General features: G+C 37.3%; 1 protein-coding gene across 2 annotated transcripts; it reads right to left on the reverse strand.

The window, feature by feature from the left end:
* Positions 1 to 218: 218 nt before the first annotated feature.
* On the reverse strand, positions 219 to 9,871 carry LOC107556483 (integumentary mucin B.1-like). Of its 2 annotated transcripts, none has more exons than XM_016239612.1 (4): positions 9,612 to 9,871; positions 2,167 to 2,544; positions 1,559 to 1,664; positions 219 to 602 (listed from the first exon to the last, which is right to left on the reverse strand). In XM_016239612.1, the coding sequence occupies exons 1-4, from the start codon at positions 9,679 to 9,681 to the stop codon at positions 596 to 598; spliced, it is 561 nt and encodes a 186-aa protein (XP_016095098.1). In that variant the 5' UTR covers positions 9,682 to 9,871; the 3' UTR covers positions 219 to 595. The 2 variants fall into 2 exon arrangements, with proteins under 2 accessions (XP_016095098.1, XP_016095097.1); XM_016239611.1 differs by lacking the exon at positions 9,612 to 9,871 and adding an exon at positions 8,293 to 8,541.
* Positions 9,872 to 13,437: the final 3,566 nt, after the last annotated feature.

The raw sequence follows: 13,437 nt of genomic DNA on the forward strand, positions 1-13,437 counted from the left end.
AATCTCAAGCACTTATTGTGTGCTGCTCCCCTTAACTAATCATTTAAAAAACATTTATTAGTTAATGCCGCTTACACATCTTGAGAACAGAATGTGTCCTCAGCATCTGCTTATGACAGTTCATAGACTGTTCTTATTGCGTCATAGTCCTATTGGACACATCTGTAGAATGGGGAAAAGAATAATGATTTTGGATTCATTTTTTTTCTGCATGAAATTTTCACACAGTGGAATAAAAACATACAAGCTTTTGCTTGCATGGGCAACTGTTCGTTTGTTTGTTGTACAAATTCAACATTCATGAATCTCCTGTTACATTAATATGCATTAAAAAAAGATACTGTAACTTCCTGTGGCCTCCCACTGTTGGGATAAATAAGGCTTTTCAGGCTAAATAATGGGACTTGTGGGCATTGAGAAGGTGTTTTTGTGGGAGGGCATCTTTTACAATGGGAAAGGGGATGGGACACTCTCCTGCTCCCTGTATAGTCCTGGATGGATGGTGAGAGTGCTGCTTGCATTGTTTTTAACATCAGAACAATAGTTCAGAACTTCCCGGATTTCTTCTTCTTCTCTTCCTGTCGTGCCTTTCTTTTCAAGGGCTGGGAAAGAAGGAAAGAGGAAAAGCAGTTTAGCACAAATACACCACAGTCAGACACAAACTTGTTTTTATCCATGTAACATAGACAAAGATTACATGACAATATATATTAATAGGGTATTTCAATTGCATTTATGAGTTTCATTCATAAGTTTGACTCAGTAATGATCCAAACATACTTACAAAATCTAGAAAGTTTTTTTTAGATCATATGAATTCAATTGGTTATTTTATTTTATTATTATATATTATTTTGGGGGGGGGGGGGGGTGTCACACCATGTTAGTACCACAAATAATATAGCATGAACACCACTGTGTTGCTACACCATTTTAAAACAGTACATTTGTACAATGTACAAACGTGTCCATTATGACATCACTTCCCTGTTCAGCATTCTGATCCTTGAATGGTTCAGTGGTGTTTTTCTCCAATATTTGCCATTTGGTTGGACACTGGTAGAGGACTGCTTGGAGTAGCAACATAGTTTTGTCAAGCTCTAACATGTTTAACATTTTATGAGCAACTGGGTTACACTAATTAATATGGATGAATATCAATGAAACAGTAAGACAGTTACAGAGATCAAGATGCGCTCTTGTTTTTGAGGCTTTCGTTTCTTTGCAGTCCTACAACATAGAAACCATTTACTGTTAGCATGCAAAATTTCACCTCAATCATATATAGAGAACACATTCCTAAAGCAGCCAGCAACATCTGTTAAACATTATTATCATGTATTATCATGTATCATATTTGACTCCATTGACCTTCGTTGTATGGGCAAAAAACACATTTTTCAAAATGCAAAGAGAATCGTATAGGTTTTGAATTGAATGTGGGAAAATAATGAATTTTTTTTTTTTTGGGTGAACTAACTCTTAATGATATTTATGAATGAATAATTGTACAAAAATACTTTTACCTTAAAAATGTTATCTAATTTCTTGTACTTACGAGTATTGGCCCATTCTTCTAACCACCAAGATGATTACAGCAATGACAATAATCACTGCGATCAATGCAGCGATTACGATCCCCACCAACTGTCCTGTGCCCATACCTGGAATGAGGAAAATCACCAGGTATCATGCCAATGACTGCTCATCCTCACTCACACACATTCTGAATTCACGTTCACACCATTATTGATACAGGTCATTCTAAATGTAAAATAATAGCAGAGTCCACACCTCAACTATACAGATAACGACACAGAAAAACTATATATTTGCAATCAAATGTAAAAAAAAAAATCTAGGTGATGAATGAATGAAGTTATCGTTCTTGGTGTGAACAGGCTCAATGACTGCTCATCCTCACTCACACACATTCTGAATTCACGTTCACACCATTATTGATACAGGTCATTCTAAATGTAAAATAATAGCAGAGTCCACACCTCAACTATACAGATAACGACACAGAAAAACTATATATTTGCAATCAAATGTAAAAAAAAAATTCTAGGTGATGAATGAATGAAGTTATCGTTCTTGGTGTGAACAGGCCTTTACTCTAACAATATTTACATTGTATGTCTGTGAGTATACTGTATATCTAACCTTCATCCTCCACCTCTACATCTTCAGTCTCTGATTCTGTGTCATCAGCTTTTTCAGTTTCTTCTGCTCTTGCCCCTGCAATGACAGTAGTGGCTTCAGGGCCAACCGTCTCTTTAGGTCCAGCTTCTGTTGATTGTGCTGTATCTGTTGGGGCTGTTGTTTCTAATGGGGCTTCTGACTGTATCACTGGTGCTGCTGTGGAAACCACTGGCACTTCTTCTGTCGAGGCAGCTGCTTCTGTAGCCTCAGGAGCAGGCTCTGACGTTGAAACAGCATCTTGAGGAGCTGGTTCCTCTGTTTTGTCTGTGAAAGCAGGCGGATCTGATGCAAGATTTGGTTCTGGAGTTGAATCAATAGCTGTTGGCACCACCAGAGTACCTGGAACAAGAACAACAAAAAGGATCATAAAATCTTCTACTAGAAACCCTTAGATGTTAATTTCAACATAAGAGGAGAGAGTTGGATGAAAATGGAGAAATTCCACTGATGCTGTTTACTGTGTGTTTTGGTTCTCCAGTGGTTGTATTGGATGGGTAAGCCAGAATTTTCTCATGGCCTGCCGTTAAGAACATTCCGGCCTTCTCCATCAGCCCAGTAAACACACACTTACACATTCACTTACGTACAAAAACATTCTGCCACTCCTCCAATAGGGAGAAGTCATGCCCTGACTATTCAGCTCCACACTAATGAGATCACTTCCTTTCTACGTCATACCTTCAGCCAGACTAATTGTCTCACTTCCTGGGTGGAGCCGGCAATAACTGCACAGAAGGAAATGAAGCATTGGAGGAAAAACAACATGGCAAAAATGGCATGTTTCCTCAGGGGCTGATCTTAGATATTTCTGCATCACTCACAATGACCTCAGCAACCATTAGAGACACTGCAAAAACTGTTCTAAGATCTGTGCTTGTGTCTAAGCCAGATGGACTCCACATGAGAAACTTTCTCTTGGCGATCTGAGGGGAAACTCCCTTTACAATAATACCACCTCAGCTGCTGAACTACACACTTTAAAATATCAAACTCAGCATGCATTGCACATCAGATCTGGGTAAATAGCAAATTACTGTTTCAGTGCTTTAGTAATAGTTTTATGATGCAAATTTTGTATTTTACTAATGATTATGTGACCCAGACACTCTCAGCAGTTTGGAATTAAAAGAGTTCTTCACCCAAATGAAAATATGTCATGATGTACTCATGAGGGTGAGCAGTTTCCCAAATGACTGTCTTTCTTCTGTAGAACCCTAAAAGGAAATTTCTGAAGAATATCCTGGCCTTTTCTTATAATGAAAAAATGTGACAAATTTGAATATATTTAATATATATGTTAGCAATATCACACAAATAGCCATACTTGCTGTTTCTTTCTAATTGTTTGTGAAAATTACAGCACTAGGAATTTCTGAGTAAAAATTGCTTCTACACCAAATATTTTAGTGTACTTTCATGATAAGTTTATGGTACTTTTGAGTTCTTTTTGAAGTTTCTCCTTCATTGTATCTGCATCGAAAGAACAACCAGTGAAATTTGTCCTTATGTAATCCACAGAACAGAGTTATACAAGTTTAGAATGACATGAGGTGAGTAAATGACAGAATGTTCATTTTTGGATGAACTATCCCTTTAATAACAGGTTTCCACACAGTTTGTTATTTTAAACCCATATTTATATAACCTAATTAACTGGAATCCCAAAATAAAACATTAAAACAAGTTAAGAACTTTTACGTGAGAGGAGAAAATTATTTAATTATAAGTGGGCATCAAAAAAAAAAAAGAAAGACAGAAAAATCTGTCACTGTTACTTTCCATAGTGCCACAATCAAACAAAACAGTCCTGTTAAGAAACATATGTAATGTCAGAGATCACAATGTCCTGTGTGTATGTATGTAAGTGTCAGTTTGTGTGTTTATATTAGTGTTCTTGTTGACTGCTGCTAACAATCAGCTCATTATGTTTGAGACCCCAACAATTAGTTCTAAGTATGGCTCTCTTCCCCTCCAACCACTACCACACACTTACATAAATATACATGATGTGATGGGAGGAGCCGAGTATGGAGAAAGAGCCAGCTATTCTCTCCAGCTATTCTCTTTCTTCGAGTTGTACACAGCAGCATGGCCAGCGATTGTAACTGTAAGTTATGCAAAGCATAATGTACAGTCAGTCCCTCATTATTGGGGAAGAGTGGCTTATAATGGGCACTCATTATGTTAATTGACAAACACTACATCAATATCATTGTAATATTAATTTTCATGATATTTGACAAGAGATACACAAGATGGCGCCAATTGTGTTGTATGAAAGCGAAAGCAAGTCTGTGGTGTGATACAAGAGACGTGACAGTAGTGACCAGTTCAGCTACCCGGCCAAATGGATTGATATCCACATTATTTTTAATGTAAGAAGAGAAAGCGTAGACATTTCACCTTAAGCGTGCAAGGCTTCTGGTGTGGGCTGCTTCAGGTTATTTTATGCTGCTTGATATTGCCAAACTGGAATTTGTTGTCATATTATTTAAATGTATTATCGCAATCATAAACACACTAGCGCAAATAGTTTTACTGTTTACTGCACTTTGTTATTCCTGTAATTGTTTACCTATTGTGGCTAATGAATTGGAAGTCTCACACATTCACAGGAAATATCTTCTTTTGCATTGAAAAATAAGGTGGATACAACTGTGGTTATTTACCTATTGTGGCTAATTAATCGGAAGTCTCGCACATTCACAGGAAATACCTTACTACTGCATTGAAAAATAAGGTGGATACAACATGGACTTTGGTGACAGTCCGTCCATGCATTCTCCAAACCGCTTGTCCTGTGTAGGGTGGATTGGCAGTGATAAATATGTGATATTGTGACCACTTAATGCCTTGATTGAGAAACCATTGGGCTAGTACAGACTGCAATGAGTCAAAACCCACTAAAATAGAGCAGGTATGTGTGTGTCAGTGAAAATCCACCCATTCGATGATCAAATTCAAATCTATGACCAAGCCTGAAACAGTTTCCTGACAAAACTGAAACCATAAAAGGGAAAGACGAGAAAAAGGAGAGACAAATATAGAGGAAAAGAGCACAGAACAAGGGAAATAGAGCACAAGAGGCCAGTGTAGGGTGTCTGTTAAACCGGGAGGCAGAATTGTTTTGCCGGGTTACAGACAGGAAAGATCGATCCTCCTTTACCTTAACTAATTACACTCAGTCTATCAGATTAATCTCAATCTACTGCTTCAGCGTGTGTGTGTGTGTGTGTGTGTGTGTGTGTGTGTCTTGTGAGGGAGTAGCCTATGATGCTGGAATGTTTTAGTTCAGGAAGAACAAGTGAAGAACATCTCAAAGACAAATGCCCTCCTTCACACATACACACACATCACATGGCATGTCATAAGTGGGCAGTAGAGGACATAGCAAGTGAAAACTTGCTGTCTTATCACTAGAACAGCACACATAAACATACTTAGGCTCTCACGCTCACAATCTCCAGGGAACAACATATCTCAGACTAACGCACATCCTAATCTAAATACTGTACAACACATAGGAGTCCAGACCTGAGGGAGACAAAACTGTATCGATATCTGTATCGATAATTGATCTCTACAGTTCCCCACAAATCTCTCAAGAACATTTGTGAAGTTCACTTATATTTAACACTAAGCTCTTGATTGAGAGTTCTGAAGAGTTCAGTTCAAATTCAGAAATGAGGGAATCATTCTAACAGAGGAGTTCATGTTCATTTGGATTCTAGTCTGTTAGACAGATCTATGTTTCAGATTATGCCGTTTACTTACTTTAAATTGTGCAGAGGTATAATTCAGCACAATAAAATTCAGATTTAAATCCCTCAGACAGAACTTTTATGAGTTTATTTGGATTGAGGATCCGAATTAGCTTTTAAATTAACTTTTGCTTTTATATTTTCAGTTTTAATTTGAGTTAAAGCTGCAATTTAATTATGTGCTTTTTAATTTTTATTAGTTTTTATTTTTAAGTTTTAGTAATTTTAGTGCTTCAATGTCTGGCTTTCAGTGTCATCCGCTTCCAGCTTGTAGCTGTACAAAAAAGCTGCTTGATATGGTAAACTGGTGTATCTTACCATATTATTTTAATGTATTATCTTAATTATGAACAAACTGGTTTGTAGTGCAAAGAGTTTTACCATTTACTGCACTTTTTTATTCTTCTCGTTATTTCCCTACAGCAGCTAATGAACTGGAATTCTCACACGTTCACAGAAAACGGCTTAGTTCCGTGTTGAAAAATAAGGTGGATTGAAAGTGGATCGGACCGAGCACCAAATCACACTTGTAGCCAATCACCAGTAAGGGGCGTGTCCAGTGGTGATGGGGGAGGTGTCTGTGTTGCATAAATTTGGAGGCAGAGAAATCAAAATAGGGGTGTGATTATTTCGGGTAGGGGTGTGTTGCAAATATCAACAGCATTTCTCAGAAATCGCTTAACAAGGATGATTTTAAGTTATCAATAACAATATTGTTAAAGAGTGAATTTAGACTATGAAGATAATTTACATTGTGTTGTATGGAATTAATTCAAATACAGCACAATAAAGTCAGTTCAGATTAATCTCTATCAGACAGCACTTTAAGGAGTTGATTCGGTTCAGAATGAAGACTGGATTTCATTTAATTTTGAGCTAAAGATTAAGCAGAACAAATTAATTAAGATTTATCAAAAAATCTGTTTGCACTCTTAAGTTGAATATGAAGTTGTTTGAGCTCTGTAAATAAGTTGGGCTGAGTTTGTGGTAGCAGTCAGAGACCCTGAGAGAGTTTCAGGGTTCATGTAGCTAAATTAACAGTCAGTACACCCAATACCTCGATGTACTCTCACGTGTCAGTTTACCATTACTCTATTCATAACACGCACAACACATAACAGGCTGACTTAGAAATCTGAAAAGGTAAAACATTCACAGAACAACACAAACATTAATCTATTTCTCCAAAACAATTGTATAAACAATGCTGCATACTAAAGAAAAAAAGAGTACAGAGTAGAAACGTTTAACTGCCTGATGAAGCCCGCTTTTAGAACAGGGAGTGGCACCGACTGGGAGAACGGGAAGAAAGGGAGACAAATGGCAGCAGGAGAAAGAATGAGAGAGACAGAAGGAAGTCTGGACAGGAAGAGTGTGCGTTGATGCTCTCCTCTGATTGAAGTGAAGTTTTCCAAATTTTGAAACTTGCTGAGCATTTAATGGGATGTTTAGAGGGCTGTAACCGACCCTGAGCAGTGAGTCAGAGGCGCTGCAGTTTAAAAATAACGCACATGCCCCTCCAACCCACCTCTGAGAGGGGTGAAAGCTCGATACCCCGCCAAAGATGGTTACAAGCGAAGGGGGGGTGAGGAGAGGGAGAGGAAGACCTACAAAATAAGTGCATACCGGGCGTCTCTCTCTCTCAGGCCTGCTCTGCCCTCAGATGTAACCAGCCTGTGTACTAAATGTTCAAATGCTTCCCTTAAATATAGAGTTGGCTCTATTAATACATGTGTAACCCTGCCCAGAGTGAGAGAAACGGGGAGAAACAGAGAAATAGATCAGTGCTGACTAACTCAAAAGGGGTATAACAATCATTGCACCATTACATCATTTTCCCAGCACTAGGTCCACATGATAGAAACACCGTATCAGCACATGCCTAGATATGTGGATAATGTTTATCATCAACAGAAGGCACTGAAACATCATATATAGGTTTTTTATTTTCTGTAAAAATGATTTTTCAAGGTAAATAAAAAAGTATTTCTACTTCAAAATTTCACGTTCATTTACTTGCACTGAAAACAGTGTATATATATATTGTAGCTGATCACTAAAATACTACAATAAATTAATGATCTAAGTAAAGAAATAAAAAAATAAATCATGTAAAAAATTTAACATTATAACACACCTTTTTCCTTTATATACTCAAATTTAAAGCCAAAACACACCTCAGAAGAGAAAAAAAAACATAATTTAGTGAACATGTAATCAAACAAAAATGACCTGAATTGAATGAAGGATATGGTCAGAAACAGATGGACAGAATGGCCAGAGTGTTTGAAAGAAAGTAGAGCACCCTGTATGTGTGTTCACTTACTTGCTTGGGTAAAGGTGCAGAAAGGCCCCGTCAGGGTGACCAGCAGCAGCAGAAGTATGATCCTCATCATGGTCACTGTTGGTCACTTTTCTCCAGCTGAAACTTGAACAAATTAAGAGGCTCCTGAAAGTGCACAGCAGACTGTGGAAGAAATGCTGGCTTAAAGTTGGTTTGAATGGAAATGGGCGGTGAGGTCTGAAGCAGCAGTCTGGACTGAGGCACTGAGAACCAGAGTGAGAGAGAGTAAATGTGCTTTAGTGTGTCTTTAGAGGGTGAGGGGGCTGGGCATTTGGTGTTAGGTGGTCCTGCCCCTTATGCCTTAAAGTAAGTCTCTGTCTATCTGTCTTGCTCTCTCTCTCTCTCTCTCTCTCTCTCTGACTATATAAACCTGAAAACAGCTTCAATATCACCTTTTTATATTCCTTTTTTTTACTTTTACCATTGCATTTCTTTTTCTCATATATATAAAATAAATAAATCTTATGGAACATGCTATATTTAATCTTATGTGAATATAAACTACTGTGATTGCTAGACAGTCTGATCAATGGTTTACTGTTGTACTGAAAATATGGCTTTCCACAGAAATCGAAAATTAGATGTGACTTAAGACAGTACAACCTATTGTACAGACTGTAACAGTTATGTCTGTCCTTCATAGCCACGTTGTGTAGTAATTGTGTGAAATTAAATATGGCGCGCACCCTGACTAAGGTCTATTAGATTATGGGAATTTGTGAATTTAGGATGTAATTATGGACAGATTGCTTATTTTACGCTTGAAAATGAGAGTTGTCTACTGCCATGAGGCCTATGCAAAATCCTCCAGCACATCAGTTTATGATTCTGAGGAATTGGAGCAAGAAAAATAGCCTACTTGACACCGAATTAAATGTTTATCATCAACAGAAGGCACTGAAACATCATATATAGGTTTTTTATTTTCTGTAAAAATGATTTTTCAAGGTAAATAAAAAAGTATTTCTACTTCAAAATTTCACGTTCATTTACTTGCACTGAAAACAGTGTATATATATTGTAGCTGATCACTAAAATACTACAATAAATTAATGATCTAAGTAAAGAAATAAAAAAATAAATCATGTAAAAAATTAAACATTATAACACACCTTTTTCCTTTATATACTCAAATTTAAAGCCAAAACACACCTCAGAAGAGAAAAAAAAACATAATTTAGTGAACATGTAATCAAACAAAAATGACCTGAATTGAATGAAGGATATGGTCAGAAACAGATGGACAGAATGGCCAGAGTGTTTGAAAGAAAGTAGAGCACCCTGTATGTGTGTTCACTTACTTGCTTGGGTAAAGGTGCAGAAAGGCCCCGTCAGGGTGACCAGCAGCAGCAGAAGTATGATCCTCATCATGGTCACTGTTGGTCACTTTTCTCCAGCTGAAACTTGAACAAATTAAGAGGCTCCTGAAAGTGCACAGCAGACTGTGGAAGAAATGCTGGCTTAAAGTTGGTTTGAATGGAAATGGGCGGTGAGGTCTGAAGCAGCAGTCTGGACTGAGGCACTGAGAACCAGAGTGAGAGAGAGTAAATGTGCTTTAGTGTGTCTTTAGAGGGTGAGGGGGCTGGGCATTTGGTGTTAGGTGGTCCTGCCCCTTATGCCTTAAAGTAAGTCTCTGTCTATCTGTCTTGCTCTCTCTCTCTCTCTCTCTCTCTCTCTGACTATATGAACCTGAAAACAGCTTCAATATCACCTTTTTATATTCCTTTTTTTTACTTTTACCATTGCATTTCTTTTTCTCATATATATAAAATAAATAAATCTTATGGAACATGCTATATTTAATCTTATGTGAATATAAACTACTGTGATTGCTAGACAGTCTGATCAATGGTTTACTGTTGTACTGAAAATATGGCTTTCCACAGAAATCGAAAATTAGATGTGACTTAAGACAGTACAACCTATTGTACAGACTGTAACAGTTATGTCTGTCCTTCATAGCCACGTTGTGTAGTAATTGTGTGAAATTAAATATGGCGCGCACCCTGACTAAGGTCTATTAGATTATGGGAATTTGTGAATTTAGGATGTAATTATGGACAGATTGCTTATTTTACGCTTGAAAATGAGAGTTGTCTACTGCCATGAGGCCTATGCAAAATCCTCCAGCACATCAGTTTATGATTCTGAGGAATTGGAGCAAGAAAAATAGCCTACTTGACACCGAATTATTTTCAACCGTTAAAAAAGTGTGAAATGGCCTGTGAATGCGAGGCATTTGTAGGGTGTGAATGCTGCCATTTTATGCTGCCATCTAGTGGCTAATTTGTGTAATTACAGGAGCACAATGTTCCTTCTGTCTGTCAGAGCCAAATCCGCTCTCACATATCAACAAGACCACACAGAAAATGTAAATTTCTTAAAGACTGAGGATAGTTATGAATTTTAATAGCAGCACATGTAAAAAAAAAAAAAAAAAAAAAGTGTAGGTTAATTCCTGTTATTTATTACATTTTCATGTCTATAGGCTGTGTGACTTAAAACATTGGATATCAAGTCTTTACAATATCACAATTAGGTGAACATACTGGTGAATTTTGAACATTTTCTTTCTTCATGTTTTCCCTTTCTCTAGTGAAAATGTGTCAAACAAAACATGTTTCCTTGGGAGCATTGTTTTAATTGAGTTAACTAATTTAATCGGGTTTCCTGTGTCCTCAATATCACTTTCAAATCGTTTGTAATGTCCCTTTAACAAACAAAAGCTTCTTCCTTCATGACAGGAAGTGGCAGGAAGTTACATAATTCTGGTGGGGAAGCAGTTGCAGAGGCATTAGCAATGGATTTGATGTATTATTTGATGCTTTGTTGTATTAATTGGTGTGTCACTGTGAAGCATTCCATCATTTTAGATAAAACAGAAACTGGTATGGTAATATCAACGTTTTGCAAATAACGCTTATGCTGAACTCTTAGTATGCAGTTCCAAACTCAGCGTTAATCTCTCTTAGAAAGTTCAAAAGGTACTGCATAACAGGAATGACTCTTAAGTTTTTGGAAGACATTGTTTAAAGACATTCTTATAACTCATTCAAATAGCTTCACCTCATCAAAACTTAAAAGACCAAAGAAGAGAGACCATAGGCTACACACATCACACAAAAGACCCCAGGAGGAGGTCTTTTAAAGGGTTAGTTCACCCAAAAACCTGTCACCTGTCATTAATTACTCACCCGCATGTTGTTCGAAAACCGTAAGACCTTCGTTCATCTTCGGAACACAATTTCAGATATTTTTGATGAAATATGAGGGCTCTCTGACCCTCCCATAGACAGCAAGGTAACTACCACGTTCAAGGTCCAGAAAAGTACCAAGATGATTGACAAAGTAGTCCGTGTGACATCAGTGGTTCAACTGTAAAGTTACGAAGCTACGAGAATACTTTTTTGCCCAAAGAAAACAAAAATAACAACTTTATTCCACATTTTCGTCTCTACTGCGTCACGTACTCCCAGATCCGGAGTAATGACATTATCACGCCGGCGCCCCACACGCTCACGTCATGGTACTGTCGTGAACGCGCGTCCAAAGTAGTCCACACGGACTACTTTGTCAATCATCTTGATACTTTTCTGGGCCTTGAACGTGGTAGTTACCTTGCTGTCTATGGGAGGGTCAGAGAGCCCTCAGATTTCATCACAAATATCTTAAATTGTGTTCTGAAGATGAACGAAGGTCTTACATGTTTGGAACAACACAAGGGTGAGTAATTAATGACAGAATTTTCATTTTTGGGTGAACTAACCCTTTAAGAGGAAAGTTAAATCAGTTTAGCTTAGAAGTAGAGGCAGAAGGGTCACTTAAAGGAAATACTCTTACTCACATAAACATACAAAATATGTTCACACACACATTCCCAGGGTAAGTGATCTTAGATGCTTGCAGTATTGCCTGCTCTCCTTTTTCATACAGTAAAAGAGAGAGAGGAAGCAAGAAAGAGCACGTGATAAGGATGGAGGAGGTATGAAACCAATTCTATCAAGAGTATATAACTATATTTACTAATAACAAACACACACACTCATAGAGCCACACTCAGGATGGCAGATGCTCCTCCGAGTCTCCGTCAGGTAAAGGGAACTCAAATACAGCGTACAGAAGACAGTGAGTATCTGTTTTCTTCTGCCTCTGCAAACTCAAATTCATTTCATGCATTGCAGTGCACTTCTTACCTGCGAAGTCTATAAAATAAATCAGTAATAATTCAATCTTATTCTATGATAATCTTTATTATTTGCATTCAAACATTATTTGTAGTGATGTTAAAAACGGTCTGTTCAGTTGTACTTGTTTACTGTAGCTCTGATTGTTTATTCATATATTTGGTCTATTTTATGCTTATTTTTTATTTAAATGTACTGTAATTCTATAAATTCCATTTCTTATTGTTTATTTATTGTTAGTTGATAAATAGCAATAAAGTTTTATACCAGACATTATACTGCATCTTTATTTTACTTTTTATACTTGTTTTTTTACATTAGTTATTAAAATTAGAGAGCATTAACATGTAATAAATAGCTCATTAGTCTTGTTTATTATTACATTTTAAATATACTATTGTTTTCATATTTAAATTCACTGTTTGGACATGGTGCTTTTTACTTTAGAGCACGACCTTAAGCCTTAATGATACTGTCAAATTAGCCTGACAAAAATAAATAAATAAATAGAATAAATAAATAGAAACCGGGTGAGAAACTGAGAGAGAGAGGCTGTTTTATTTGATTGCTTTTGTGTGGGTGTGAGTGAGGCAAAAGAAAAACTGCAGAATGTTAATTTTTCACCTTTCTCAGCTTTTCCGTGGACTTCTTCGACTTTTGTGATTACAAATGATGAGGCAGATTATTCCACACACACTTTGTCTTTCCAAGACTGTAGTTTCTGTACTTTCTGTAGATTTTGGATGTCAGCACACTCATTCGCCTGGCTGCATTCGCTCCACTCATTTACCCTGCGGGCTTTTACCCCTGAGCGCAGTAGGGACACTTCAGCAGAAACCTCGTGGATAAAATTTTTTTGCTGCAATGACAGGGCCTTCTATCCAGATGTACTCGAGTGCCCAGCAGTGCAGTGACGAAAGGGCAGCAGTTAAACATGACGTAT

Source organism: Sinocyclocheilus grahami, unplaced genomic scaffold (assembly GCF_001515645.1).
Source record: "Sinocyclocheilus grahami isolate Dianchi unplaced genomic scaffold, SAMN03320097.WGS_v1.1 scaffold570.1, whole genome shotgun sequence".
Taxonomy (NCBI): Eukaryota; Metazoa; Chordata; class Actinopteri; order Cypriniformes; family Cyprinidae; genus Sinocyclocheilus; species Sinocyclocheilus grahami.

Excerpts from the sequence above, each read along its gene's own strand:
- LOC107556483 (XM_016239612.1), bottom strand. The coding sequence starts at position 9,681 with ATGATGAGGATCATACTTCTGCTGCTGCTGGTCACCCTGACGGGGCCT. Across the intron at positions 2,545-9,611 it reads CTGCACCTTTACCCAAGCAA|GTACTCTGGTGGTGCCAACA; the intron begins GTAAGTGAACAC and ends TTCTTGTTCCAG. Across the intron at positions 1,665-2,166 it reads TGTAGAGGTGGAGGATGAAG|GTATGGGCACAGGACAGTTG; the intron begins GTTAGATATACA and ends TCCTCATTCCAG.